Here is a 26,496-nt window from a genome sequence, read left to right on the forward strand (position 1 = left end):
CTTCCCACCCTGCTCTTCACAGGGATGCCTGCAGCCTCCAGAGCCCTGGGTCATGGGGACCGTCCTCAGGGCGGTGGGAGGTGACACCTGGACACAGAGGGTGTTCTCATAGGTGTCCCACAGTGTCAGAGGTGAGGCGATGCCACAGCAGGCTCTGAACCCTCCCAGTATGGCCAGGACAGACACTGGCCAAGCGATGCTGGTGTGTGGCTGTGCAGCACCAGGGCTGTGTGCTGGGGGCACTTCCTGACTCCCACAAAAACCCACCCTTCCCCATCCCCAAGGAGACCGACCTCACGTCCACGTGCAATATTCCTGCCCCCGAGGGTGCCCGTGTGTCATCGGTGTGACACCCAGGGTGGTGTCACCTCATGCTCTCCCTTTGGAAACCCCTTTCCCTTCCTGCTTTGTGGCCAAAATGCAGTTTTCTTGGGCAGATTGTTGCAGTCCCTCCAACGTTCTCGAACACTTCTCTGCCAGACCTGTCCCTTCCCAGTGCCAATCGATGTTCCCAGTGAATGTGATGCTGCTCTAATGGCCTCTGCTGATAAACGATGGACTCGGCAACGTTTGGACATGATTCCCAGGCACAGGCAAACCCCCTTTGCTCGGACACTTTCCCCTGAAAGGCTTGGAATTTTTGGAGGACCTGCCATGCTTCAAGCTCCAGCAGAGCTCGTTGATGTCTCACAAGGGCTGGTGGGTGTGTGGCCCCCCCAGCACAGGTTTGGGGACCAGCATCAGACCCCAGAAATACCAGGATTCGCTGTGCACCCGGTGCTGCTGGTGCTGCCAGCAACCTCCTGCTGCTGTGGGGCTCAGGGAAGGAGCCCAGTGTCTCATCCCCCCCTTGTCCCATGTTAAAAATTTGCACATTAGGGAAAAAAAGAGAGGAAAAAGGGGGAAAAAAAAGGGATTTTTGCTTGCACTGAAAAGCTCTGTGCTGGCTGATGAGGGTCCTGATTGTCTGGTGGTGATGGTGAGTTTTCCTGGGCAGAGATCCTTCCTGCACAGTCCGGGCTGGCTCTTGTCTTGGGTCCCAGCTTGGGCTCTGTCCTGCCCCCCTCTTGGCATGCTGAGTGTCCCCAAGCAAACAATTTTGGCTCCAGTATCCCCCCTGCCCTGGCCCGTGTCTGTGGATTTGAGATCTTGGATGCTTCTGGGCTCCCCGAACGCCCTCGACTCCTCCTGAACATCACCAGGATCTGCAGCTTCTCAGTCCTGCTGAAAATAAGGCTTGGAGCATCTCCTGCTTGGAAACGTTGGCCTTAACCTCCTCGTGCCTCAGTTTCCCCATCAGTGAAGTGGCTTAGGTGAGCCATCCCCCCCTGCAGAGAGAGATGCGATGCCTGTGCCCAGAGTCTGGATACAGCTCCATGGTTGTGACTGGGTTTGGTGGGACGTGTGTGTGGAGAGCTGGGAGCAGGGCAGGAACTGCTGGGTCGGGGTTTACATCAGCCAGTGGTTAATTCCAGTCTTTTTACACCCAGTCATCATTAAAAGTGAACGGCTAACGAGGCCTGATTGATTTCTGTCCACACCCTCTCCCCAGCCCCTGTCTCAGACCCCCGAAGCACAGCCAGGCAGAGGTGAGGGTCCAGCCCTGGACATTGCGGTGTGTTCCCCCCCAGCCCCCCCAGCTCCCCCCCCTTGTCCCTGTCGGTGTTGCCCCATTAAAATGCCGTGTCTGTATTTTCTTTTCATTTCCCATCTGTGCACTGGCTGTCGCTGCTTTGCAACCCTCTGGCCGGGAGCTCTGGGGCTGGGCTGGGCTGTTTCCCCCCCTCCCACAAGAGCAAGGAGGTGGGGAAGAGGCTCTGGGGGCAGATTCCACCACACCACCCCCCCCCAACCTTGGATCGTGGCACAAACCAGGACCCAGGAGAGAAAAGCAAAGATGGGTTTTTCCCTCTGGAGCAGCCCCTTAATTGCTGCAGTTTGTGATGAGACGTGGCAGCCACCCAGGAGCGTTCCCCAACGTCTCTGGGGTGGGGGATGTTGGGGGACCCCAGACTCTTACTTGCACTGGGTACCAACTGCATCACACCCAATCAGGTGGAAGTGGGTGCCTGTCACTGCCTCCCGTGCTGTCAGGACACCGCAGCCCAGTTCCTTGGGGGAGGCTGAGGCTGTGGGACCCCCATCCCAGAGCTGCTGCTCCCCCTGAGCGGGCAGGGGTGCCACCAGCTGCCATGGGGCTGCACTAACAGGGTGGGGTGGGGCAGAAGGGTCTCAAGGTCTAGGCCCAAGCCCTGCGTGGAGCAGGCTTGGCTGTGGTGCTGCCCCAGGCATGGCATGGGGGGCAGCTGAAATCACAGGCAGAGCTGTCCCCTTCCTGTGTGGTGTGGGTTGGGGGGGGGGTAAAGATGCATTTTGAGGTGATACCCAGTGCTCCTTCATAGGCTGTTGGAGGGGAGGGGTCAGTGGGGCAGGAGTGTGGGCTGGGAGCAGAGGAGGGAAGCGATGCCCTGGTCTCAGTGCACAGCTTGGGGGGGGGGTTTGTCTCCTTGCAGAGCAGTTTTGGGCTCTCAGTGAGACATGCCAGCCCCAAGACTGCCCCAGCAGCCCTGCAGGAAAACCATCCTTCCCCTCCGCTCCTGTGGCCACCAGCCCCGGGGGGTGCCACGTCCTGTGGGACCCCCCTGGGACCCCTACCCAGGGTGGGGGCAGCTGAGCCCTGGGGCTGAGGAACAGCAGCTCCAGCCCAAAGAGCCGTGTGTGTAACGACGCAGTGTGCCCGTGCCCCGGCCTGCATGCCCTGCTGCCTTGAGACCAGCTCAAGAGCCAAACAACCAGTTTCAAATCCAACCCAAGGGAAACGGAACCCGGGAACGTTGTGACAGTGGAAATAAAAGCTTCATGACAGTAAAGGAGCACCCGTGGTCTGTGATGTGCTGCGGGGGGAAGGCAGGCTTGGGGAAGGGGCATGGATCGGGCTCGCTGCCTCCTGCAGCCCCTCCGAGCTGTCCTGTGCTCTGGGGGTGCTGGGAGCTGGGCTGAGGGGGTGTCACCATGCAGTGCTGAGTGCCCCAAGCACGGGGCTGCACCAGCACCAGCAGCGTTGTGGCTGCGAAGGGGGATGAGTTGACGCTGTGATGAGTTGTCAGGTCTCAGCTCCAGCATGGGGACGCATCAGGGACCACTCACCCTCATAGCAGAACTTCCACCTCCCTATCCCCAGGCACAGCTTTTCCTCTGCCACATCCCATCGCCCCAGCTCCTGTGTCCTGACTCCTACTTCCCTTTTGCAGGCAGACACCTGCAGCTGTGCCATGTCTGCCTGCACCATCCCTGGGCTCCCCTGAGCCTCCCCCCCTCCATCGATGCAGCAGGCTGGGAGCCATCAGCTTGCTTTTGGCACACAGTGGCTGCAGAGGAAGCTGGATATTAATATCCCAGAATTGTGCCTTGCAGCCTGTAACAGAGGTGGCCCTGGGCAGCCCCATCACGGCTGGCTGGGTGAGCAGGGGAGGGGCAAGGGGGGCTGGGAGCCTGGATTAGGCTTTTCACGTGCTGTGGGATGGTGTTTGCCATTCTGCCTTGCCAAGTCTCCTGGAAGCGAGCGCTGTGAGGCCTCCCTGCCAGCCCATCTTCGTTTGTTTGCTCTCCTAATAAGGCTGACTAATTATTTTTGGGAGGCCAGGGCAGATGCCCTCACAGGCTGAACAAGGAGGCTGTGTTTGCACAAGGGGGGGTTGTTCAGAGGTGCCTTGTGCCAGCGCACAGCGGGAGCACCCCAGGATTTATCCCCCATGCTGGGGAGCAAGAGTGGGGGGGCACAGGCTCCAAGCTGTGGCTGTGCCTTGCTTTAAACCCCAGTGAGGAAGGAAGGGGTTAAAGCCCAGCTGCTGTGGGTGCTCCTGGGATTGGGAGCACTGGTGGTTGTGGGGAGGGGTTGATTTGGTGATGGGGAGAAGCTGTTGGGAGTTTTTTGGTGCTAGCAGCAGCGGGGAGAGGTGCTTTCTGCTGGGGTGTGGGATGGAGTTGGGGTGTAGGGTTGGGGGTGTTCTGTGGTAGGTTTGGTGGTACCGTGGAGTGGGTATCCCCCCATCCTTCCCCCTGAGCTTGCAGTGAGTGTGGGGCTGGGGGGTGCAAAGCCTGGGAAGGGGGGGATAAGGGGCTGCAGGTGAGTGGCTGTGTGCAAGCCTACAGCCCTGGCTGTGGGGTGGGATAGGATTGGGGGGCACACAGGCCCCTGTCACATCTCAGTGCTGTTTGGCTGCCCCCTCTGCCGGGGCAGAGGGTCTGTGCCCACCCTGGGGCTCTGCTGAGCTCAGGCTTGAAGGGACGTGTTGGGCAGAGGGATGTGTGAAAGCATCCCAGTGTCCCACCAGTGGGGATGGGGGGGTCCCTAATCCCCCTGGTCCCCGTGCCTGGAGGAGTGGGGCTGATGCCAGTCAGGTGCTGGGGAAGGGGGTGCTGAGCCCGGGGCAGGGCTCAGCCCTCGGTGCGCAGCTTCACCTGGAGCTGCCCCTTCTCCGCGGCCGCTCCCCGGGTCCCCGCGAGGGAGGATGGAGGGGGTGGCGAGGGGAGAGTTGAGCAAGAGCGGAGCATCCCCCGGCGCGGCCGTGAGCTCAGCGCTCGGCTGCGAGGGGAGCCAGGAAAAGCTCCGGGACACCCCGGCCAAGGGCTGCCTCCCCTCCTGGCTCCGGCTTCATCCGCTCTTTGCTCTCTCAGTCCCGGGGCGGTTGTGTGGGGGAGGCCCCCCCAACAACCCCCCCAGAGCCCCTTCCCCCTCCCCCAGCCCCATTGCAGACCCCTATTCCCATTGCAAACCCCTCCTTTGCCTAGCAGAGGGGGGGTTGCTCCCTCGGGGTCCCTTTCACAGCTGGGTCCCCCCACAGCCCCCCCGGCTTTGGCAGGGTTTCCCCGCAGGCGCTCAGCGTGGAGCCCCCGTGTCCTCCCCTAACCCCCGGCTCCCCCCGGCAGAGCAAGGGGGCTCGCTGAGCCGGGGAAGGGCGGGGGGAGTCAGGGCCTGACAGGCCTGTGGGCTGCGGGACCGGCTTCCCAGCCCCCGCATCCCCAGCCCGCCTTGCTCCAGCTCCCACCCACCGCCCCGCTGGCTCCAAAAGTCCCGTTTTCCTTCCCTCCCTCCCCGATCCGCAGCTGCGGGCGGCTGAGCATCCCCCGGCTGGGGTCCCTGCTCCGTCCCCACCCCGTGTCACCCCTCCCTGGAGAGGGGACAGTGCCCGGGGGGTGGGTGGGTCTGGGAGAAGGAGCAGAGTGAGGACAAGAAGGGGGGTCCCCATCACCTGAGGGTCCCCTCCACGATGCCGCCCCACGGAGGGGTGTTGTTTGTGGGTCTCTGGCTGCTGCTGCCCCCCAGTCTCGCTGAGCACCCCCCTGGCGCAGGGGGGGTCACCCTGGCCTTTGTCTTCGACGTCACTGGCTCCATGTATGATGACCTGGTGCAGGTGCTGGACGGGGCCTCGCGCATCCTGGAGCGGACGCTCAGCAGGAGCGTGAAGCCCATCAGCAACTACGCGCTGATCCCCTTCCACGACCCAGGTAGGGCTGGGGCAGGGGGAGGGGGCTGCAGGGAGCTGGGGGGCGGCTTTGGCGGGGTTTGGGGCTGAAACTTCCCAAGTGCTGTCCCTTCTCCCTGCTCTTAAAGGCCAGGGGATGGCGGCGATGGGGATGGTCGGTGCTGGGCAGGGATTCCCATCCCCGAGCCATCCCATGGGCACTGGGCAACCTGCTCCTCACCAGATTAATCCCAGTGATGCTGGTACCTGCTCGTGGGTGGCTCTTCTGCCTCTTACCCACCTCCCTGGTCTAATTGGGGGGGCATTTCTGTGCAAGTCCACAACGTGCTTCCAGGTCTCCCCGATAACAGCACCACTCACAAAGAGGTTTTGGAAACTTCCTGCAATACTGGACTAATTTCTTTCTGCCCCTGTCTTTGCCTTGGGGTTTTTGTGCACCCCCATAAACAGCAGCTTTTCTCCCAAAGATCCCAGATCCCGGACAAGGAGTCTCCCTGAGTTGGAATGACAATGACTGGAGCTGGGCAGGGAAGGAGGCAGAGATGGTGGTTAGGTTTCTGCATCACTTTGCTGAGAGCCTCCTCCCCCAGCAGACAAGGGGTGCTGGGTTTGCAGCTCACCCTGGCTGGGGCCAGCTGGTGTGCTGGGGGGGGCAGCTTGTCTGGGGCAGGCTGTGCCCCTGTGCCCAAATCCATGTGTGCTCTGTGCCAAGCCAGGGTAGATGCTCAACCCTGTGTCTCCTGGGTCCCATAAGGGTGTTTGAGCTGGGGTGGGGGCTTGGGAGCACCGGCAGCGTGGCACTAAAGGAGGGTGCTGGCATTTGGTGGGGGCTGAGGTGGTGGTGCTGCTGTGCTTGCAGAGGTGGGACCTGCTACCCTCACTGCAGACCCCCGGCTCTTCCAGCAGCGCCTGCGGGAGCTCCGTGTGCAGGTAAGGCATCCATGGCTGGCTTGGGCTGAGCCCCTTGGCACATCCTGGGAAGCTCTGCCCTGCATCCCTGCACAGCAGTGGGTCCTGGGACCAATCCCTGCTCCCCTCTGAGGCTGCTGACCCCCCCCAGGGGGCATGCTGGGGGGCTTGGGGCTGCGCTGGGCTTGCTGGGGGCTGACCACACCAAGGTGGGAGAGTGCTCCAGGCTTCTGCAACAGGGATAACTCTCAGTTCCCAGCTCTTGTCCCAGAGTGGGAATGCTCTCCCTGTGAGAGTTTGCACACACCCTCAATGGAACCAAAAAGATCTTTTTCTAGAAGTGCTGCTGGAAAATCGAGTAGTTGTTTTTTCTCTCTTTTTATTTTTTTAAACAGTTTCAGCTGTATTCTGCCAGCTGAAACCCTCTCCAGGAGTTTAATCATGCTTCATCCATCCCTGCTCCTGCCCTGCCTTCCCCTGCATTGCTGAATCCCCATGGGTTTCCCTACAGATGCAGCTGTGTTTTGGTGGGAGGTGTAAAGTGGCAGCTGCAGATCGTTTCACAGCCCTTTGGGGTGCAAAGCTGGGTGAAAGTGGGGGGCTGGTCCTCACCGTGCCCCTGTGCTTGCCTGGGCTGGGCTGGGCACGAATGTGTCTGCTTAAAGGTGTTGGTGGGAAGCCAAATGGGTCACTTAATTATCCTTAGTGGTGAAACAAGAGCGGATCCTTGTGATCCTGCATGTCCCTGTGGTGCCATCGTGCTGGGCTGGATCTGGTGTAACTCCTCCCCTGGGGGGGGATTGCTGCTGGGAGCCCACCAGGGAAGGGCTGAGCACTGACTGGCTCGGTGCATGTGTCGCATCCCCCGTGGTGGTGCCGCAGGGCGGAGGGGACTGCCCGGAGATGAGCGTGGGAGCCATAAGGTTGGCTGTGGAGGTCTCACACCCCGGCTCCTTCGTCTACGTCTTCTCGGATGCTCGGGCCAAGGACTATGAGGAGCAGGAGGAGCTGCTGCAGCTGCTGCAGCACAAGCAGACCCAGGTGAGTGATGCTGCTCTGCGAGACCTGGCTTGGGTGGGCACTGCAGCGATGGGGGACACCAGGGTTCCTGTTACTGGAGCAAATTTGGGATGCTGGGTACGTCCCCTCCCTGGGATGGGGGGGGTTCCTCGTGGCTGTGCACGATGCTACAGGGTCTGTTGCTGTGGCAGGTGGTGTTCGTGCTGACAGGGGACTGTGGGGACAGGAGCCACCCCGGGTACCGTGTCTATGAGCGCATTGCGGCCACCAGCTCGGGGCAGATCTTCCACCTGGACAAGCAGCAGGTGACAGAGGTGAGCAGGGGGACCCGCAGGAGCAAGGATGGGGTGCCTGAGGTACATGGGGACCAGCCCGGCTCTGCTGCCCTTAGGTTCTCCTGAGGTCCATCCTGGTGCCCGGGGCATCTCCACACTCCCTGCTCTGGGCACCCCACTTTAGCCTGAAACTGAAGTGAGGGCTTGAGAAAGCTGGTTGCTCCTGAGCTTGCTGCTGGGCTGCTTGTGTGATCTTGAGATGAGACAGCTCACCTGTCCCCATGGAGAGCAGTTGTCTGCTTCAGGCTGAGGCTGGGGATGCTCTTGATGCTCTCAGCACCCCAAGAATCAGGTGGGTGGCCTGGCCATGGGGATGGACATGAGCCTCTCTGCCTGTCCCTGAAGCTCTCGATCAGCTTGAAATCCTGGTGACACGGGGAAGATCAAAGTGCTTTTCTGCTCATTATCAGGCAGCATCTCTGAGCAGACCTCAGGACAGCCCCTGCCAGCCTCAGGCAGTTGTGTCTTCTAATGGCTTCAGTTCCCACCAGCAAGCTGGGTGTAATCATGTACCTTCCCTGAGCTTGGTGATAACAGTTAGACTGAGTCACTCAATCCCTGCCTGCTCATAGCAAGGAGGCCTCAGCTGGGGCCATCACCTCCTGCCTGCTGCCCCACGCCACCCTCTTGCTGGTACCTGGCTGGGGCTGTCCCCTTGCCTGGGCACTGTTGTGAAGCTGTGCCTGAGATCTTGACCTGGTCCAGCACAGCCCTGCTCCAGAAATGGCCATGCCTGAGGTGATGGGGGATCAGGGCTGATCCTCCCCACTGTGCCCCCAGGTGCTGAAGTGGGTGGAAGAAGCCATCCAGGCCTCCAAAGTCCATTTACTGTCCACGGACCATGAAGATGGTGGGGAGCACACGTGGCCTGTCCCGTTTGACCCTAGCTTGAAGGAGGTCACCATCTCCTTGAGCGGCCCTGCCCCAGGGATCGAGGTCCGGGATCCGGCAGGTAGGAGCCTGAGGGAGGGGAGCGAGTGGGGGTGATGTTTTGCCTCCCAGAGAGCTCTTGAGGGTGCCCACAGATCAGGACAAATGGGAAGCTGCAGGCATAGGAATTGCCAAAACTTGCACTGGAAACAGAACTCTGATGAGCTGCAAAGCCCTTGTGAAGCACCAAGTGCATCTGCTCTACCCCATCCTCTGGTTTTAGGAGGGTGTTCTCTGATGCTCAGGCTGCCAGAGCAGTGTGATGGGCTCTGCACTGTGGTGAGCCACAAGGGAGGGAGCTCCAGACTGGCTGCAGGGACCAAGTGATGGATCTGGGCTGCCCATCCCAGGGGTTCGCTTGCTGTTGTAGGAAAAGCCCTTGAGAAAGGCCGAGGTCTGAAGGAACTGCTCAGCATCCCCAACTCAGCCATGGTGGTGGCTGTGGAGCCCCACGAGCCAGGGACGTGGTCGGTCACGGTAGGCTGGTGGCACAGCCCACACACTGTCCCCTACACATCCCCTTTGCCAGGCATGGGCTTTCCTCCCACCCACCTCCAGCCGGGCAGAGGACGTGTGAGCGGGCTGGATGGGGCCACTTGCTGCCTCTTCTCTTCCCTGTCCCTTCCCCTGCCCTTGGCACATCCTCTACTTCCAGACCCAGAGCAGTGGCCGCCACTCACTGAGGGTCACGGGCATCAGCAACATCAATTTTCAAGCCAGCTTCTCCACCCAGCCAGACTCTGGTGTCAGCCAGCGTGGGGACCGGCCAGTGCAGGGTGAGGCTGGTGCTGCCCTTGCAGCCGTGGGTGCTGTGTCTGGGCTTCTTTCAGCTGGGAATGTGGCTGGGATGCTTTTTCCCTTCCCTCCCTCCAGGTCTGCCCATCTCCGTGGTGGTGAACTGCACTGGTCTGGAGCCACCTGGGCACTTGCAGGAGATCGAGCTCTTCAACTCCTCCGGCCATGCCCTCCTCTCGCTGCCTGCACGGCCCCTCTCCAACGTCTCAGAGCATCTCTGGGTGAGCTCACCACTCCGTGTCCCTCTGGGTGACTTTCTGCTGAAGGTGAAGGGCAGAGATGCCCAGGGCCACCCCCTGCACCGCCTCTCCGGAGTCACCTACACCAGCATCGTCCCTGGTGAGTGGTCCCCGTGCTCCTTAAGGGTGCTGAGAAGAGACCAGAGGCTCCTTCCAGCACCACCTCTGCACGGGTTTGTGCTTAGGCACTCTTCTACCCTGCTTCCCAGCACAGCTGTTGGTGAGCTCCCGAGGAATGTTCTATGTGTGTGAGTCCCCAACTGTTTCCAGGTCTGCCCAAAATGAACATCTCCAGCAAGATCCAGGCTTACAACCGCGAGCCGCAGCTCATCTCCTGCTCCGCGCAGAGCGAGGTCCCTTTCCGCCTGCAGCTCAGCCGGGGTAGGATGAGGCTGAGGGAAGAGCAGGTCTTCAGGTGAGACTCCAGTTTGGCCCAGCGGGCTCCATCATGAAGCTGTGTGGGCAGCAGCAGTGCCCTGAACTGGGGATGTTGGCATGTGGGATGCTGCGGGAATGGGTGGCGCATCCGTTTGCCTGGCATGGATGGAGAGCCCTATGGATTTGGGGCAGGGGGTGGCACTGCAAACCTGTTTCCAGTGCCCTGGTGTGGGGCTGACCCCTCCACTCTCCCTTCTTGTAGGGGCTGGGGGAATGTCAGCTGGTTGATCCCTGCGGTGTCCAAGGATGACGAAGGGTTTTACGAGTGCACAGCCACGAGCCAGGTCGGGGTGACGCGGGCTCGCGCCTACGTCTCTGTCTCAGGTGGGCACTGCTCATGCCGAGCCTCAGTGCCTGTGGATCTCCAGGTCTGGGGCTGAGCACAGGCTTCTTTTCAACTCTCTGTACCACATTTGCAGAGCCCCCGCCACGTCTCATAGCCCCCAGCAACATCACAGCTTCACCGGGCCAAGACGTGGTCATGTCCTGCCCGGTTGTGAGCCACGTGCCCTACAACCTGACGTGGAGCTGGGATGGGAAGGCGGTGTGGCCAGGGGATGGCCGGACCAGGCTGCTGCAGAACCTCTCTCTGGAGATCACCCACGTGCAGCCGGGGGATGAGGGTCTCTATGAGTGTGTGGCACACAGCGCCCACGGCACTGCCGCTGCCTCCCTCTGGCTCTTCATCCAGGGTAGGCTCAGCCCTGCACAGCACCCTGTCCTGGGTGATGCTCTACCCAGAGGGAGGGAGGGTGGTGGGTGATGCTCGGGGGCTGAGCCCTTCTCCAACCCTGCGCAGAGGTGCCGTGGGTGAAGGTGGACACCAGCCCCCAGCCTTTCAGCAGGGGCCAGGAGCTGAGGCTCAACTGCACGGCCAGGGGCTACCCCCAGCCCCGCATCACCTGGAGGCGCTGGGGCTGGGTGCTGGAGCAGGACGAGAGGTAACCCGTGGGCAGCTGGGTGCCTTCATCCCCCCTGTCCCATGGGGGATGGCGGTCCCCTTGCAGGGATGAGAGGGGAGGGGGGAGAGGGGCTTAGGAGAGGGGCTCAGAGTCACCTATAGCTCCAGAGAGAAGGAAACATTGCAGTATCCCCAGCCCTGCACCTGAGATGGTTGGCATGCTGTGAGCTTTGGCTTCATGTACTTATTTTTAAGCCTTATCCAGGTCACCCTTCCCACTGAGAGGGACTGGAAGTGCTTTGCACACCTGGTGTGCGTTCCAGTCTCAAAATATCCCTCATGCTTCCCATTAATTTCTTTTGCTTTTGGCTTCTACCCCCCGCCTGTGTCAGGCTGTGGGGGCTGGAGTGGACTTTGGGGAAGGGTTTTTTTTTATTTTGGAGATAAAAAAAACAGTTCTTAATACTTTTCCCCAGTTCAAAGCAAGACCCTTCCCTGCAGCAGCTGGTTGTAAGTGCTAACCCACAGCTGCCAAAGTCCCAGCACTTTCCACGTGCTTTAATGTGATGGCTTTGAGCCCACTTCCACACATTTTGCCCTGGCTCCATTTCTACTGGACTCTTTTTCTCCCTCTGTCCCTGTTTGCTGCAGGGTTTTCACGGATGCTCAGGGCACCCTGCACATCAGGGATGCTGGCCCAGAGGATGCAGGGAATTACAGCTGCTATGCCAGCAGCGTGCTGGGCTGGGATGAGCAGATCGTGGTGCTGGAGTTCACTGGTACGTGCTCCCCACCAGCTGGCTGCATCCCAGCAAGGGCTCGGAGCTGCTGCAGGAGGGGTTATTCTCCCTCCCTGCCAGCCCTTGGCTGCCTGCTGGTACCTTGCAACATGCGAGCTGTGGGATGGGTTGTCTGTGATGGAGGGTGTCAGGGGTGGGGGCAGCTCCCAGGGCTCTGGGGTCCCCTTGGGGTGGGTGGCACCACATGCCATGCTCCAAGGAGTCACCACATCCACGTCTCTCCCCACGGTGCAGAGCCTCCTGCCATCCTGGCAGTGACGCCCAGCCTGAAGGCACTGGTGGGAGAAGATGTGACCCTGGAGTGCTGGGTTTCAGGGGTGCCCCCACCCCACATTGTGTGGTACAAAGGTGAGGCTGAAGAGGACCCTGAGGAGCAAACCATGCACTGGGGGTCCCCAGGACCCGACAGTGGGAGGGGTGCCCGGAGACACTCGGGGTGCTGATGAGGGGGGTCTCGGGGCAGGTGAGCAAGCAGTGGCAGTGTTCCCAGCTGGCACCCAGCGTGCTGTCCTGCGGCTGCAGGCAGTGCAGGAGGAGGATGCTGGGCAGTACATCTGTGAGGCTCTTGGCGAGGATGATGTCGCCTTGGATGGCACCGTGCTGGACGTGGGGTGTAAGTCTCTGTCTCTCCTTTGAGGTCCCCTACTCTCCCTCCTGGCTCAGCCTTCCCAAGGCTCCTCTTGCATCCACCTCTGGGTTTCCCAAAGTGGGAGGTGTTGGCACTCAGGGAAAGCAGGCTGAAGCCTGGTGGGATCTGCAAGGGTCGGGAGGAGGGGAAGAGGCTCAGGAGGTGGCAGGAGACTGGTGTGCTGATGCTATTGAGCGGGATGCAATGCCTTGAGGCAAGACTGGGAGTACGAAGTGCAATTAGTGGGATTAGGTGTGGGCTGGCTTCAGTGTGTCCAAAAATCCGGGTACCCCAGCTCAGGGCTTCCCACCGGAGGCAGGAGGGATGGAAGAGCCTGGGGAGGAGGAGAGGAAGTTCTGAGCTGGGGGCACCAACACTTGAAGCAGTTTGAGGTGGAAAAGCACAAAAGGTTTTTCTGAGCCAGGGGGCTGCTGAGCTGAACTGAAAAGGGGCAAAGCTTTGGGAAAGCATCAGAAGCTTCAAGTTGATGTACCTTCTCAGGGGTACCTGATTTATGGGTTTCTCAGCCCTGTCTTCTTGGGCTCAGCTGTGCAGTGCCTGCAGAAGGACCTGCCTAAGCCCCTTCCCCATTGCTCCCTCCTCCAGCTGCCCCTCACTTTGCCGAGCCCTTGGGGGACGTTGCAGTTGAGGTTGGGGAGAGTGTCAGCCTGCTGTGCCACGCCGCCGGCTCTCCCCCGCCACGGGTCGCCTGGTCCCGGCAGGATGGGAAGCCTGTGGTGGGTTGGCAGGGGGCTCATGATGTCCCCAGCCAGCTGGAAGCTGCTGAGCTCCTCATCGACAGTAAGTGCTGAGCATGCAAAGGTGTTGGGAAGAGTGTGCATGGGCATCCCACCTGGGCACATACACACAGAGCATTACCCTCTGGTGCTTCCCACCACTGCTGCTGGTGTCTCAGCAGTGGGATTTGTCCCCATGCCCCCTGCTTTGCAGTGATGGAGCAGTGATGTTGTGGGTTGATTTTGCCCACAAGCCTCCATCACTGCCATGTCTCTCCCCTGTCAGCAGCAGGGCAGGGAAGGGTGTTGTCACCTCATCCTGGAGCTTGCTTGGGGGTCTCCAGCCCCACCATGCTCCGGCATTGCCAAGTTCAGTCCTCTCCCCACTGTGCTCCAGGTGTCTCCCAGGATGACCAAGCTGTCTATGTCTGTGAAGCCCAGAATGAGTTTGGGAAAATCCGAGCGGAGCTCAAGCTCTCAGTCACTGGACAAGGTTGGTCTTCATGTGCTCTTGTCGGTGTATCCATCCCTGCTGAGCCAGGGGCAGACCTGCATGATGGCAGATGCTGAGCCAGCTGCCAGGAAAACCCCTCAGCAACCCCCTCCCAGCACGGGGTCTGGATAACACCCTGCCTTCTCTTTGCTTAATGCACTGACATGGGCTTGAACCCAGAATGTAGACAAATATCCCCAAATTCCTGGGGGAGCTGAATGCCAGAGCCAGCCCGGGCTGGGTCAAAGCCTGGACCTCAGAAGAAAGACAATCCTGATTGCTTGTCCTGAGTGTTTCTGGCCAATTTATCTCTAATCAATATGATTTTCCCTTTCCCCTCTCTCGAGCAGCCCCAGAAATCGCCCTCACACCCCCTGTGGTACGTGTGCTCCCTGGCCAGCCCGTGTCACTGCCCTGTGTGATCCTGACTGGGAAGCCACTCCCAGCCCGTCGCTGGCTGAAGGATGGGCAGCCGGTGAGGGCTCTGTGCTTGCTGGGGGGGGTGGGCAGCTGCAGCGAGGGCTTTGCTGCAGGATGGGTACCCCCACCTCCTGGGGCCAAAGTGCCTCGTGAACTATGCCAGGGGAGGACTTGAGTTGGTGGGATAACACGGGTTCTTCACTGCATCGGGGTGTTCCTACTGCTCAAGGGGTAGATGTGCCCGAAGACATGATGATGCAGTGATGTCTGACCCCCACATCTGTCCTGCTTTCTGCTCTCTCTGCACCCAGGTAGCCCCGAACGGCCGCTACAGCATCCAGGCTGATGGGAGCCTGCACGTGGAGCTGGTGTCACAGGGGGACGTGGGGAGGTACACCTGTGAGGTGACCAATGCCTTTGGCTTGCACAGGCAGGACACAGCCCTGGTTGTCCACGGTGAGTGGCAGGGTGCTGGCCATCCTAGCAAATGGGGGGCTTCTTGACCTGCAAAGCACCCCTCTCTGGTGCCCACGCAGGCTGAGGTGCTGCTTTCCCTTCCCAGTGCCTCCCAGCATTGAGCTCGGCCCTGTCCTTGTCACTGCCATCGAGGGAGGGGCCGTTGCTCTGCGGTGCAATGCCACGGGTGTGCCCCCTCCCACTGTTACCTGGACCAAGGTAGGTGACAAGGATGGGAAGGCTGCTGTCCCGCTGCCAGCCAGGCTGAGGGTCACCCTTGGGTGCAGGGTAATGTGTTTGGAGGGGACAGAGCCACCGGTGTGGCTGTGGCTGCCCCCCAAGTGCCCTGGAAAGCCAGGGCTGGGAGGTAACCTGCTCTGATGGGTCCAGAGCCCTCCTCTCATCCTCGGGGTGCTCAGCTCATGGAGGAATCTCTGCTGCCTTTCTCTGTCCCTTCTCTTCCCTCTGCAGGACACAGAGCCCATCTTGCCAAGCCCACGCTACCACCTGGACCCTGACGGGACCCTCCTGATCCCTTCAGCTTCCCCTGAGGACGCTGGGACCTATTTCTGCACAGCTACCAACACAGCTGGCTTCTCCAGCCAGGAGATGCAGCTCTCCATCAGCAGTGAGTGCTGGGACTGGCCCTGGCACCGGCTCCCAGTAAAGCTGAAGGGTGGCTGGCTGGGAGAGCATGACCTGGGGGCTCTACTAGCTTCCTCAAGCCACCTAGCCAGGTGCCAGTCGGGCTTGAGGGATGGGGAAGGGCAGCACTGAGGGTTGCAGGGTACCTGAAGTGCTCCTGCACCAGCCCCACTCCCTCTCCACCCAGCGAAGCCCCGGATCAGCGTGAATGGATCAGAGGCAACAGACCCTGTGCCTGTCCTGGCCGTGCTCGGGCAGGAGACCACCCTGCCCTGTGAGGTGCAGGGCTATCCCCCTCCCTTGGTGGTGTGGACACAGGAGTCCCAGCCGCTGCCTCTCTCCACTGCAAGGTAAGGAGACTTGTAGGGGTCAGGAGCTGTGATGTCATGGCTGAGATGACGTCACGTCCCAGAGAGTGCTGGGAGCAGAGCATGGCCAGCTCCAGCTGCAGGGGCCATGCTCTGTGGGGAACCCCATCCCTCTCGGTCCCCCAGGTGGGTGGGTCATGCTGCTGCCTTGTGCTGAGCTTGTTCAGGAGCCGAGCAAAGGTGGTTTGCACCCCTGGATGGCTCTGCCACCCTCCTTGAGCAGGAGGTGGTCCTGGAGATCTTGGCTGTCCCGCGGTGATGGCGAGCTTTCTGTTCTTAGCTTCTGCCTGTGGTAGGTGATGGAGGCTGTGACTGTTCCTCCTGCCCAGCTTTTCTGTTCCCTTTTCCCCAGGTACAGCATCCTCCCTTCTGGGTCCCTCCACCTGGCTGAGCCCCAGGTGATGGACACAGGTCTTTACACCTGCACTGCCATGAACGCCGCGGGCAACGCCTCGGTCAGATACAGCCTGCACGTCCAAGGTGCACATGGCTGGCTAAAATGCTGCTCCCTCTTCCCTGTGTCAGGGCCCAGGGGTGGTCCCAGCCTGAAAACCCCTTTCCCCCCTCCCCAGCTCCCCCCCAGCTGCTGATCGGCGATGGGGAAAGCCACCTGACAGCCGTCGCCAATGACTCCCTGAGGATTCGCTGTCGTGCCGTGGGCATGCCCACACCCCCTATCCAGTGAGTACTGTGGGGTGGTGGGTCCTACCACAGCCCCCTGAGCATCCTTAGGGAGCTGTGTAGTTCTCTGGGGGTGCTCTGCGGCCCAGGGTGCAACAGTGCAGCAGAGATCAGGGTGGTGATGGACACCACAGCTTGGGGTGTCCCTTAAGATGGGAGGTGTTAGTCCTGCTCCTTGACCCTGGGATCCTGGTTTTCCTATCGGTCTGGGCACTGCCAGTCCTTTCCCAAGTGACAAGGGGATGGTGGTTGCTGCCAGCACCCTGCTATTCACCCCTTTGGTGGGCAGAAATGGGGGCTGGGTGGTGGTAGGACAGTCCCAGAGCTTGTTGCCCACCCTTCTTCTCCCAGGTGGCTGAAGGACGGGCACCCGCTGGGTGAGCAGGATGGTGCAGTGGTGTCTGAGGACGGTGGGACCCTGCTGATTGTCCGTGTGGGGCTCAGCCATGAAGGGCTCTATGTCTGCCAGGGCAGCAGCTGGGCAGGGCTGGCCCGGGCAGAGGTGCAGGTTTCGGTGCAAGGTGAGTGCAGCATCTGGGGCGAGACCTGATACCCATCCCACGGGTTGGGGAGGCTGTGGCTGGGTGTTCCTGGCCCTGCTTTTGGGGAGGTGTAGGGTCACTAGCTTGATATGTTGGCATCTTGGGCTTTGTTGATCTCAGCATGAGGTTGAGGGCTGATGGCTACCAATGCTCTGGTGAACCCATCGTGATGGGAGCTCCCAGGGGGGTGGTGGTCTTCCCCCTGCCCCTTTGGCCAGAGCACCCCTCAGTCAGCACCAAGGGATGTGATGGTGAAGGTGCTGGGTGGGAAACCAGGCAGGGAGCAGGGATCTCTGCCCTGGGAAGAATCAATATCTCATCCCAGGGCACAACAAATGTTCTGCTAGATGACCTGTAGAGCAGCAGTAGCACTGCATGATGAATGTGGTCCCTTCCCAGAGAGGACAGTGAGCTGTGGCTCCAGCTGCTGCTCTCCCAGGACCCGGTGCATGCCAAGACCCCCCAGTGTGCCCAGCTATGCCCCTTGGCACCGTGTTGTGAGGCTGGAGCTGGTTTGGGCTATGTAGAGTCAACAATTGGGCATGCTGTGTTGCAGTGCCTCCGAACATCGAACCCAGTGTGGTGGACCTGGTCGTTCTGGAGAACAGCACAGTGTCCCTGGAGTGCCTGGCCTCGGGGCTGCCTGCTCCTGGTGAGTCTGTCCTCTCCTGTGGCTCTTGCTCCAGCGGCCCTGGGGCTTTCCTGGGGTCCCCTCTGGGGCTTTCCTGGGGTCCCCTCAGTGAGAGGAGCGGCAGCATCGCTCCTCACAGCTCATCTCCCTGCTTCCCTCCAGTCATCACCTGGTACAAGGGCCATGAGCAGCTCTCAGCCAGGCTGGGCCAGACCCTGTCCAGGGATGGGAAGCTGCTGGAGATCCAGCGTGCCCAGCTCTCCGATGCCGGCAGCTACCGCTGTGTGGCCTCCAACGTAGCTGGTGTCACCGAGCTCTGGTACAGCCTGCAAGTGACAGGTGAGTTTGTGGTGACCAGGGGAAGGACTGCGACTGCCTGAGAGCTGAGTGCTCCCCCCAGGACCTCTTGTCCTTGCGTGGGACCAACTGGGCCACCCCAGCCCTCGTGGCACATCCCTGGATGATGGCTGTACCAGACAGACCCCCTGTCCTCTGCCCTGTCTGTAACTCCAGCTGTGCAATCCCCAAGTCCATCCCAAACAATGTCCCAGCAAACCCCAGCCCCATGGATGGGTATAGCCTGCTCTGCTCCAGGGTGTCTCCTATCCACCCTGTCCTGTGCTCTGCTGCTCCTGGTGACATTTCTCTGCCTCTCCCTACCCCCCCAGTGCCTCCACAGATCACAGCTGGCCCCAGCCCTGTCACTGTGGTGATGAATGAGCCGGTGACACTGGAGTGTGATGCTGTGGGGACTCCAGTTCCAGTGCTGCTGTGGCTGAAGGATGGCAATCCAGTGCCCAGCACAGTGGAGGGTGGCCCACAGGTGGGTGAGATGGGAATGAGGGGCTCACTGGGGACACCCCTTCAGGGAAAGGGACACTGGGGACATTCCTCCAGGAAGATGCTCCTTTTCCTTCTGGCTTTGAGGACAAAACCCCCTTTGCTGGAGCTGCACAGATGCAGCACTACCCAGACCTGCTCCTGCCTCTGGTCCATGGAAACATGGACCTGTCAGCCCTGTGCTGGGCTGTCCTGCCCTGAGGGGTATGGTGGGCAGAGGGTCCCCAGGATGTGATGGCAGAGTCACACCCAGCCATCCTTGCTCCTGCATGCCAGCTCACAACCAGCTGCCTGTGAGTTCCTCTGGCTCCATCCTCATCTGGGCTCCTTCTGCTTCTTGGGGTGGGCACAGATCCTCTCCGGCGGGCGCATCCTCTCCCTCCCCTCCCCTCACCTCCGGGACTCAGGGACATACACGTGTGTAGCCAGCAGCACCGTGGGGGAGGACAGACATGAGGCCACCCTCAAGGTGTGGTGTAAGTACCCCAGGGCACCCTGGCCCCTTCCCACCAGCGTGGCTGTGGGGCTGGAGGTGATGCTTGGCACTAGGAAGGATGCTCCCCCCTCCCTTTACAAGCACACGGGGCTGTGGGGGGCCAGCCCTGGGAAGGGATGCCAAAGGGGGGTGGTTAGGGGAAGGTGTTGCCCTGTTGATCTGTTTTGCAGTACCCACCACTGCCCTGGGTGAGGAGGAGAATGTCTCAGTCATCATCAACCAGACAGTGACCCTGGGGTGCCCACCCCCCGGGGTGCCCCCTCAGGGGTCCCACTGGATGAAGGATGGGAACTTGCTCACCCCAAAGCCAGGCGTGTGGGTGTCTGCAGAGGGAACTCTCCTCCAGGTGATGTTTTGGAGCGCTGCAGAGGGTGGGAGGGGGAAATGGGGCTCTGAAGACCCCCATCTCACCCTCCCTCTGCACCCACTGAGAGAGAGAGTGGGTGCAGAGGGAGGGGGAGGTGGGGGTCCCTCCCAGCTTGCCCGTACCTCAGCACCATTCCCACCTCTCACATTGAACCCATCCCTGTGGCTTCTGCTGGCACAAAACCCCCCAGTGGAGTGGCCACATGGGTCCAGCTCTGCTCCAGAGCATCTCAGTGTCTCTGCTTCTCCGGGCAGATCGGGAGAGCCGCGGTGCGGGATGCGGGCAGGTACACGTGCCGGGTGCCTGGTCGCCCAGAGAAGCACTACAACCTTGATGTGTGGGGTAAGGGCCACCCTGACCTCTTCTACATGCTGTATTGTGTGCTATATACTGTTAATTTATGTGTATAGGATCACAGACTGGGTTGGAAGGGCCTCCAAGGATCACAGAGCTCCAACCCCCCAGCCACAGGCAGGGCCACCAACCTCCAGGTTCCCAGGCTGCTGCCAGGACAGGGTCTGGATGCTTCTACTCAATTCAAGCATCCTTGCAGCCTCCTGGTCCATTCAGCACGTCTGCAGGCTGGGGGCTGAGCCAGCCCCTGGCTTTTCACAGGGATGCTCTAGGCCAGTTGGTGGAAGTCCTGCAGGCAGGTGGCCAGGGAGTGGAGAAAATCCAGTTCTCCTGATCCAGACTTGTTCCTGTGGTCCCTTCCCAGGGAAACATTTGCACGTCTGGCGTCCTGGCTCGGGTGCACTGTTTGGGTTCTGCTGTTTTTGTTTTCCTGGGGTTTCTGGGTGTTGGGTTTTTTCTCTTACAAGCTGATAGCCCTCATGGGAAGGAGTTACTCTTTTCCAGCCAGCTGTATTTATGAGCAACTGAGAACGGCATCTGATAATGGAAAGAGTTAGGTAACCTTCCCAGTGAGCAGTGCTACCTAATAAGGCTGTGTCTGGCCAACCTGGGCTTGGCCTGCCTGTGTGGCTGGCACAGGATGCTCGGTTGTCCCCTGCTACACGCCACGTGTGATTTACAAGCATCACTCACTTCATAGCCAGAGAGCTGAGACTGTTGTTTCCACATGGAGCTGGGGCAGGGGATTCTTGCTGTTCCTTTTGTGTGAAGCCTTGTGGAGCTGTGGGTGGTGTGTGGATGGAGCTCCAGTCGGGATCTGCCCCTCTCCTCTCACCTGGTGCCACCAGCGAGCTGCTCCTCTCCTCTCATCCCCTGCAGTGCCGCCGTCCTTCTCCTCAGCAGAGCCCGTGGCTGTGGCTGTGCTGGAGGGGCAGCCCATCAGGCTGACCTGCCAGTGCCATGGAATCCCATTCCCCACCCTGAGCTGGCAGAAGGATGGTAGGAGCCTGACCCTCAGCCTCAGCCCTCCCCACAAATGTTGACCCACCAGACAAGTTGGTCTCCTTGGAGGGAGGAGTGCTTTATGCTGAGCAGCATCCAGCTTCTGGGTGGGAGCTGGTCCTGCTGGGAACCTGAGAGAGGCTGTTGTCTCCTTCCCTGGCAGGTGAGCTGCTCTCTGCCCATCCTGGGAGCCCAAAGCTGGTGTCCACGGGAGGGAGCATGCTGTACATTGAGAAGGTACAGCTGGTGGACATGGGGACATACACCTGTGAGTGCAGGAATGCTGCTGGCAGCAGCAGCAAGGAGCATCGCCTGGAGCAGCATGGTGAGCCAGAGGGGCCCAGGGACACAGAGGGACCTGTGTGGGTGGCTGTGAGTGCCATGATCTGTCTTGATGCAAGGTCCAGCTGGACCAAAAAGCTCACAAAGCTTTCCTGCTGCCTTGGGCGCTTCAGCAAGGATGCTGCTTGCTGGGTGAGCTTCACCCATCCGGATTTCCTGCTGGCTCCAAGCTGGTTGCAGCTAATTTTCCCTCTGCCAGCTGCTCCCGCTCGGATTTGCTTTGCTCTCCAGCTGCTGCCACCTAGGCTGATGCACGGCCAAGGGGGTGGTTACAGCATGGCCTCTCCACCCTGTGTCCCTCTACCCGCAGCGCTGCCGAGGCTCCAGGGCAGCCCCAAAGCCCTGAGGAAGGTTTCTGTCATCAAGGCTGGAGAGACAGTTTTGGAGTGCGAGGCTGTGGGGACACCACCTGCAGTGACGTGGGTGAAGGATGGACACCCCCTGGCCTCTGGGCAGGGGCTCCTGCTGACGGAGCAGGGGAGGCGGCTGCGCATCCCCAAGGCAGAGGTGGCCCACGCAGGACACTACACTTGCCTGGTGGCAACTGCAGCGGGGCAGGAGCGGAGGGAGTTTGATGTTGCAGTGCACGGTAGGGGTGTGGGATGGGGGTGGTCTTGGGGGGATAGGGATGCAGGCAGGCTTGGGAGGGTGGTGATGTCACGCAGCATGTGGAGGTCTTGCACAACCCAGCACGCAGATGGGCTTGGGTCAGAAGGGGGATGCTCGGGTGTAGCTGTAGAACTGGCTCTGTCACAGCAGACCATCTCCCACTGCGTAGTCATCGACTTTCCAAGAGCTTGAGGCAACCTCATGTGTCAAGGTACCGAGCACCTCAGCTGGAAAAGGCCTGAGGTGGCTGAGGGTGTGTGGCAAGGTTGGTGTCACACCTGTAAGCATGGGCTTGGGGGTGTGGGGGTGGGTGGCACATGCTCCAAGTCACCTGCCTCGTAACACCTTTGAAGCTGACAACTTCAGATGATGATGCTCATGCTCCTTCTGGGCTTGTGTCCCCAAATGGTACAAGTAGGAGAGTGAGAGTGAGCCGGGTTTACTCAGTTTGCTCTCCTGCTGTCCTGGTGCCTGCTTTACCAACACATCCTTTTCTGCATCCCCAGTTCCTCCAGAGTTCATTCAAGGATCAGGGTCAGCAGCCAACATCAGCGTGTCTCTGCATGGAGCCCTGACACTGACCTGTGAAGCCACTGGCATCCCTCTGCCCACAGCCACCTGGTACAGGGGTGGCTCTCCTGTCACCCCCAGTGAGAACACACACATACTTTCAGGTCAGGGACGAATCACAGGTGCTGTGAGACATGGGAGCTTGGGGAACATGCTTTGCCCCAGTGCTGATGGGTGTAAAAGCAGCAGAGCTCCAGACCTGCTGGTGCCTGGATCAGGGCGATGAGACCTCTCTTCTCTGTGCTTCCAGGGGGCTGGATGCTGAGGATCACACATGTACAAGCCCAGGATGGCGGCAAATATTCCTGCCTGGCCAGCAACGCAGCTGGGGAGGCCAGGAGGCATTTCTACGTGGACATCCTAGGTAAGGAAGGGTCCTCCATCTGCTGCAAGATAGCTCATAGGACTTCAGAACTTCACCCTTGCAGGGACAGTCACGAGTTAAGACTGAGCATGGTGGGAGCTGCAGTGCTGGAGTCCTTCATGGCTTAGCATGCGAGCTGGGATGCTCGGTGAAGCTGGCCAGCTGCTGAGGTCCCTGGTGCCTTGTGTTCCCAGTTCCTCCCCACATCGAGAATGCAGATGAAGAAGAGACCATCGAAGTACCTGAGGGTCAACCTGTCACTTGGTCCTGCCTGGCAGCAGGTGAGCACCACGTGGGGGGCAGAGGTGGGAAGAGCAGGTGGGAGATGGGGCTCAGGGACCTGGGTCTCCTCCTGGGGCATGGAGCAAACAGATGGCTCCGGTCAGTGACATGAAAATAACTGAAACCCTCTGAAGATCCTTTTTGGGATAGTTCCTGGCTTTCCAGTTGCGCTGTCTGGGAAGTGCTGGGGAGGAGGTGCCCACGCAGGGAGCTTGTTCCACGACGTAAGCTTCAGTCTCTCCCAAAAGGAGCTAAAACTCCTCTAATCTGGTTTCCCCTTTAGCGATGGGAATAATTAATCACCTCCTACTCAGGACAGTTTTCTTCTTGCTGGCTCATCCAGCAGCCTCTAAAAACCTGATCCAGATCATGCTAACTTTGGATTTGGGCTGATGTCCTTCCTTCCTTCCCAGCACAGCCCCAGCGCATCGGCCCCAGTCAGGCTTTGCATGTGTATGGAAAAAATTCTGCCCAAAGGCCAAAAAAACCCCTGTTTCCCACCCAAAACAGGCAACCCCCAGCCAAAGATCACCTGGCTGAAAGATGGCCACCCTCTGCCCATCGGAGACAACTTCTCCATCTCCCCTGATGGCTCCACACTCCACATCCCCCGAGCCTCCCTGTCCGATGCTGGGCGTTACTCCTGTGTGGCTTTCAGCTCCATGGGGAACCAAACCAAGCACTACCTGCTAGAGGTTTCAGGTAGGAGATGCCATGGGATGGAGGCTGTCTTGGGGTGTGAGTGGGGAGCGTGGAGTCAGAAGGGGTTTTAACTGCCTGCTCCAGGTAGGTGGTGAGGATTCCTCAGTCCTACAGCCAGCAGCATGGCAATGATGTCCTGGACCTGCCAAAAAAGCCCTTGTGAGACCTCCTGAAAAGAACATAAAGGGCTTGTCTAGTGGAGGACCTGTCTCTTGTGGTGGCTGGTGGGAAGCAGGGGTGTCTCTCCTGTGTCCTGGGTGTTTTTGGAGGGCAGCAACACGCAGCTGGGCTGGTGCTGTACCTGCTGCGTGGGTCACGTTGAGCTCCCTGAGCTGACCGTGCCCTGTGGTGGGGGAATGAAGCTTTGGGAAGCCTGAGTGGGAGCTAACACTGACCTGCCCTGCAAACACTTCTCTGTAGAAAGCCCTACCTTTGCTGGACATCCCCACGATGCTGCTGCAGAAGAAGTCACAGTGATCATCAACAACCCCATCTCCCTGGTCTGCGAGGCTCTGGCCCACCCGTCTCCCAACATCACCTGGCTCAAGGATGAGGTTCCCCTCAAAGCATCGAGAAACATCTACCTGCTCCCTGGTACTGTGCTAGTGCCCACTGGCTCTGTATGGCTGTGGTGGCTCCTTGCTCTGTGCCCCAGGGAGTTGGGACCCTTTCTGGGACTGGCTGTGGTTCGGGGCAGTGGGGTCATCCTGCAGGACCCTCAGGGTTCAGGCTATCAGGTCAATGCTGCTTTTCAATGTGCTGCATCACCTGATGAGAGCTGGAGCCTCCTTGGCAGCATCAGTGAGGCAGCACTGGGTTTTATATGCCTGGAAACTGGCCTCTCTAGAGCATAAGAGAACCTCAAGTCAGGCTTGCAGCTGATCAGCGGGTCCCTTAAGGTGCCTTCTCGTACTGCATGGGGGTAAGTAGCTGTGGCTGTGGATGGTGACCCTCTCAGGAGACCCCCTTTGCCCAGGTGGCCACGGGCTGCAGATCCTGAATGCCCAGGAGGAGGATGCAGGCACGTACAGCTGTATTGTGGACAGTGAAGCTGGGGAGGCTGTGAAGAACTATGCTGTGAAGGTCCTGGGTGCGGGAACTCTCAGTCTCCTTCCTAAATCCTGCAGTGACCCCACTGTGGGGCTCTTCTCTCATGCCAGATGTGTCATCTCTCCCCTCTAGTTCCTCCTTGGATTGCCAGAGATGACCCTTTGGGGGGATTTGCCTTGAAAGAGGTGAAAACCAAGGTCAACAGCACAGTGACATTGGAGTGTGAGACCTGGGCTGTGCCCCAGCCAACCATCCAGTGGTACAAGGACAAGCAGGTGAGGTCCTAACCACAAGTGGGGAGAAGCTGCTGGTTTTGGGAACCCTCCCAGGTGGATGAAGCGGGGAAGGTACCCTGTCCTGCTCCTGGGTGTGTAATCCTCCTCCTGGCCTTCTCTTTCTTCCCTGCTTTGGGTCTGGGGTCCCCATGCAGCTACTGGAAAGCGCTGGCCACCTCCAGATCCTCAGTGAGGGGCAGGTCCTTCAGATCAAACCAGCCAGTGTCTCTGATTCGGGGCACTACACCTGTGTGGCCACCAACACTGTGGGTGAAGATGACAGGAACTTCATTGTCCACGTGCAAGGTGAGCCCTGGGTGGTGCCTGGAGGAGTGGGTGTCTCAGCACAGGGAGGGGTGGGATCAGCAAGAAGAGGGTTGGTACCTGATGGAAAACAAGCATCTCCTCAGCCCTGGTCAGGCAGCTGCTCTGGTTGCTGCTGGGGGTGTGAGTCCTCCTTCCCTCACAGCTGACTGCAGCCTGTCCCCACAGTGCCACCCCTCTTCCAGCAGCAACCAAGCCCCAACGAAGCCCTTGAGATCTTCTACCGAGAGGAGGACCAGGATGGGGAGGTGACAGAGCACCGGCAAGCTGTCCTCAACCAGCCCACCGCCCTCTACTGTGACACCAACGCAATTCCACCCCCGCGGCTCACGTGGTACAAGGATGGGGAGCCTATCTCCCCTGGTCCAGGGGTGCTGATGCTGCTAGGTAATGGGCATGGGGTTCGGGAGGGGGTTCCTGCAGCAGCTCTGTGGGTTGAGAGCATCCATAACACGGTGGGGGGGGTTGGATCCTGTCCCTTTGCTCCTGCACTGCACCCCTAGGACCTGCAGGATGGTGTCACCAGGGCTGCGTTGGGATTCAGGGACAGTGGGGTGGGAGGGGCAGGTGGAAGGACCCTCCAACCCCCTCTCTGAACCCTCCCCATCCCCTGCCCTGCCCTGCAGGGGGGCAGGTGCTGCAGCTGCCCGCGGTGCAGGAGGAGGACGCAGGCAGGTACACGTGTGAGGCCGCCAACGCCGCGGGACGAGACCGGCTGCACTATGAGCTGGAGGTGCTGAGTGAGTACAGGGCTGGCATGGGGACCTGATTACAGACACGTGGCAGCCCCCTAACTCCCTGCTTTCCAGCTGCCCCAGTCATCCCTGGTGGCACGGAGGGCCTGGCTGAGGAGGTGATGGCCACTGTCAACAGCACCGTGCACCTCAAGTGCGAAGCCACCGGGCACCCGGTGCCCACGGTGTCCTGGCTCTGGAATGATGTCCCTGTTGCTGCCAGCCCACGGCACCAGCTGCTGGAGGGTGGCATGGTCCTGCAGGTCTGTGTGCCCTTGGGCAGGGAGATGGAAGAAACTGGGGTGCTCTTCCCTTCCCAAGGAGGAGGCTGCTCTGGTCTTGCCGGGTGCTGAGGTCCCCTTGGGAGCCCCAGCAGCTTCTCGGCAGCTCCCCAGCTCGGAGCAGCCCTCAGTGGGGCTCTGCTCCCCCTTTGCAGGTGGCCTCTGTGGGGGCAGGTGACATTGGCAGCTACACGTGCGTGGCTGAGAACCCAGCTGGATCAGTGGAGAAGCACTTTGCCCTCATTGTGCAGGGTAAGGCATCCCCAGCAAGCCTTCCCCGGGTCGCTGAGTTAACCTCCTCCTCCTCATCATCATCCCCTGCCAGCTGGAGTCCTCCACGGCTCCTGAACCATGTGGCTGCCTCTGTCCCCCTGTGCTTGTCACACTCTCCCTGTGTGAGGAGGTGGAGGTGCCAGCTCGCTTCACACAGGAGGGAAGCTCAGTGCACGT

General features: G+C 60.1%; 1 protein-coding gene across 1 annotated transcript in view; it reads left to right on the plus strand.

Moving 5' to 3' along the window:
- Positions 1-5,270: 5,270 nt before the first annotated feature.
- The window catches only part of HMCN2 (hemicentin 2), a gene marked incomplete at both ends in the record, with an annotated part of 33,874 nt that continues 12,648 nt past the window's right edge, over positions 5,271-26,496 (plus strand). Inside the window, 42 exons of the mRNA XM_084272422.1 lie at positions 5,271-5,508; positions 6,346-6,416; positions 7,278-7,436; positions 7,607-7,729; positions 8,531-8,702; positions 9,051-9,157; positions 9,336-9,456; positions 9,554-9,814; positions 9,985-10,129; positions 10,355-10,476; positions 10,572-10,844; positions 10,952-11,093; positions 11,705-11,832; positions 12,088-12,201; positions 12,317-12,466; positions 13,088-13,282; positions 13,616-13,711; positions 14,062-14,186; positions 14,443-14,587; positions 14,694-14,806; positions 15,059-15,215; positions 15,420-15,582; positions 15,953-16,080; positions 16,173-16,281; positions 16,633-16,802; positions 17,380-17,475; positions 17,617-17,793; positions 20,391-20,510; positions 20,677-20,838; positions 21,166-21,444; positions 21,971-22,138; positions 22,285-22,398; positions 22,593-22,679; positions 23,191-23,382; positions 23,803-23,976; positions 24,359-24,472; positions 24,565-24,707; positions 24,863-25,013; positions 25,200-25,418; positions 25,658-25,771; positions 25,841-26,028; positions 26,202-26,298. Of these exons, the coding sequence (XP_084128548.1) occupies positions 5,271-5,508; positions 6,346-6,416; positions 7,278-7,436; positions 7,607-7,729; positions 8,531-8,702; positions 9,051-9,157; positions 9,336-9,456; positions 9,554-9,814; positions 9,985-10,129; positions 10,355-10,476; positions 10,572-10,844; positions 10,952-11,093; positions 11,705-11,832; positions 12,088-12,201; positions 12,317-12,466; positions 13,088-13,282; positions 13,616-13,711; positions 14,062-14,186; positions 14,443-14,587; positions 14,694-14,806; positions 15,059-15,215; positions 15,420-15,582; positions 15,953-16,080; positions 16,173-16,281; positions 16,633-16,802; positions 17,380-17,475; positions 17,617-17,793; positions 20,391-20,510; positions 20,677-20,838; positions 21,166-21,444; positions 21,971-22,138; positions 22,285-22,398; positions 22,593-22,679; positions 23,191-23,382; positions 23,803-23,976; positions 24,359-24,472; positions 24,565-24,707; positions 24,863-25,013; positions 25,200-25,418; positions 25,658-25,771; positions 25,841-26,028; positions 26,202-26,298 (6,322 nt within the window). The remainder of the gene's footprint in view (positions 5,509-6,345; positions 6,417-7,277; positions 7,437-7,606; positions 7,730-8,530; positions 8,703-9,050; positions 9,158-9,335; positions 9,457-9,553; positions 9,815-9,984; positions 10,130-10,354; positions 10,477-10,571; positions 10,845-10,951; positions 11,094-11,704; positions 11,833-12,087; positions 12,202-12,316; positions 12,467-13,087; positions 13,283-13,615; positions 13,712-14,061; positions 14,187-14,442; positions 14,588-14,693; positions 14,807-15,058; positions 15,216-15,419; positions 15,583-15,952; positions 16,081-16,172; positions 16,282-16,632; positions 16,803-17,379; positions 17,476-17,616; positions 17,794-20,390; positions 20,511-20,676; positions 20,839-21,165; positions 21,445-21,970; positions 22,139-22,284; positions 22,399-22,592; positions 22,680-23,190; positions 23,383-23,802; positions 23,977-24,358; positions 24,473-24,564; positions 24,708-24,862; positions 25,014-25,199; positions 25,419-25,657; positions 25,772-25,840; positions 26,029-26,201; positions 26,299-26,496) is intronic.

Source organism: Gallinula chloropus, assembly GCF_964237585.1.
Source record: "Gallinula chloropus genome assembly, chromosome: 18".
NCBI lineage: Eukaryota > Metazoa > Chordata > Aves > Gruiformes > Rallidae > Gallinula > Gallinula chloropus.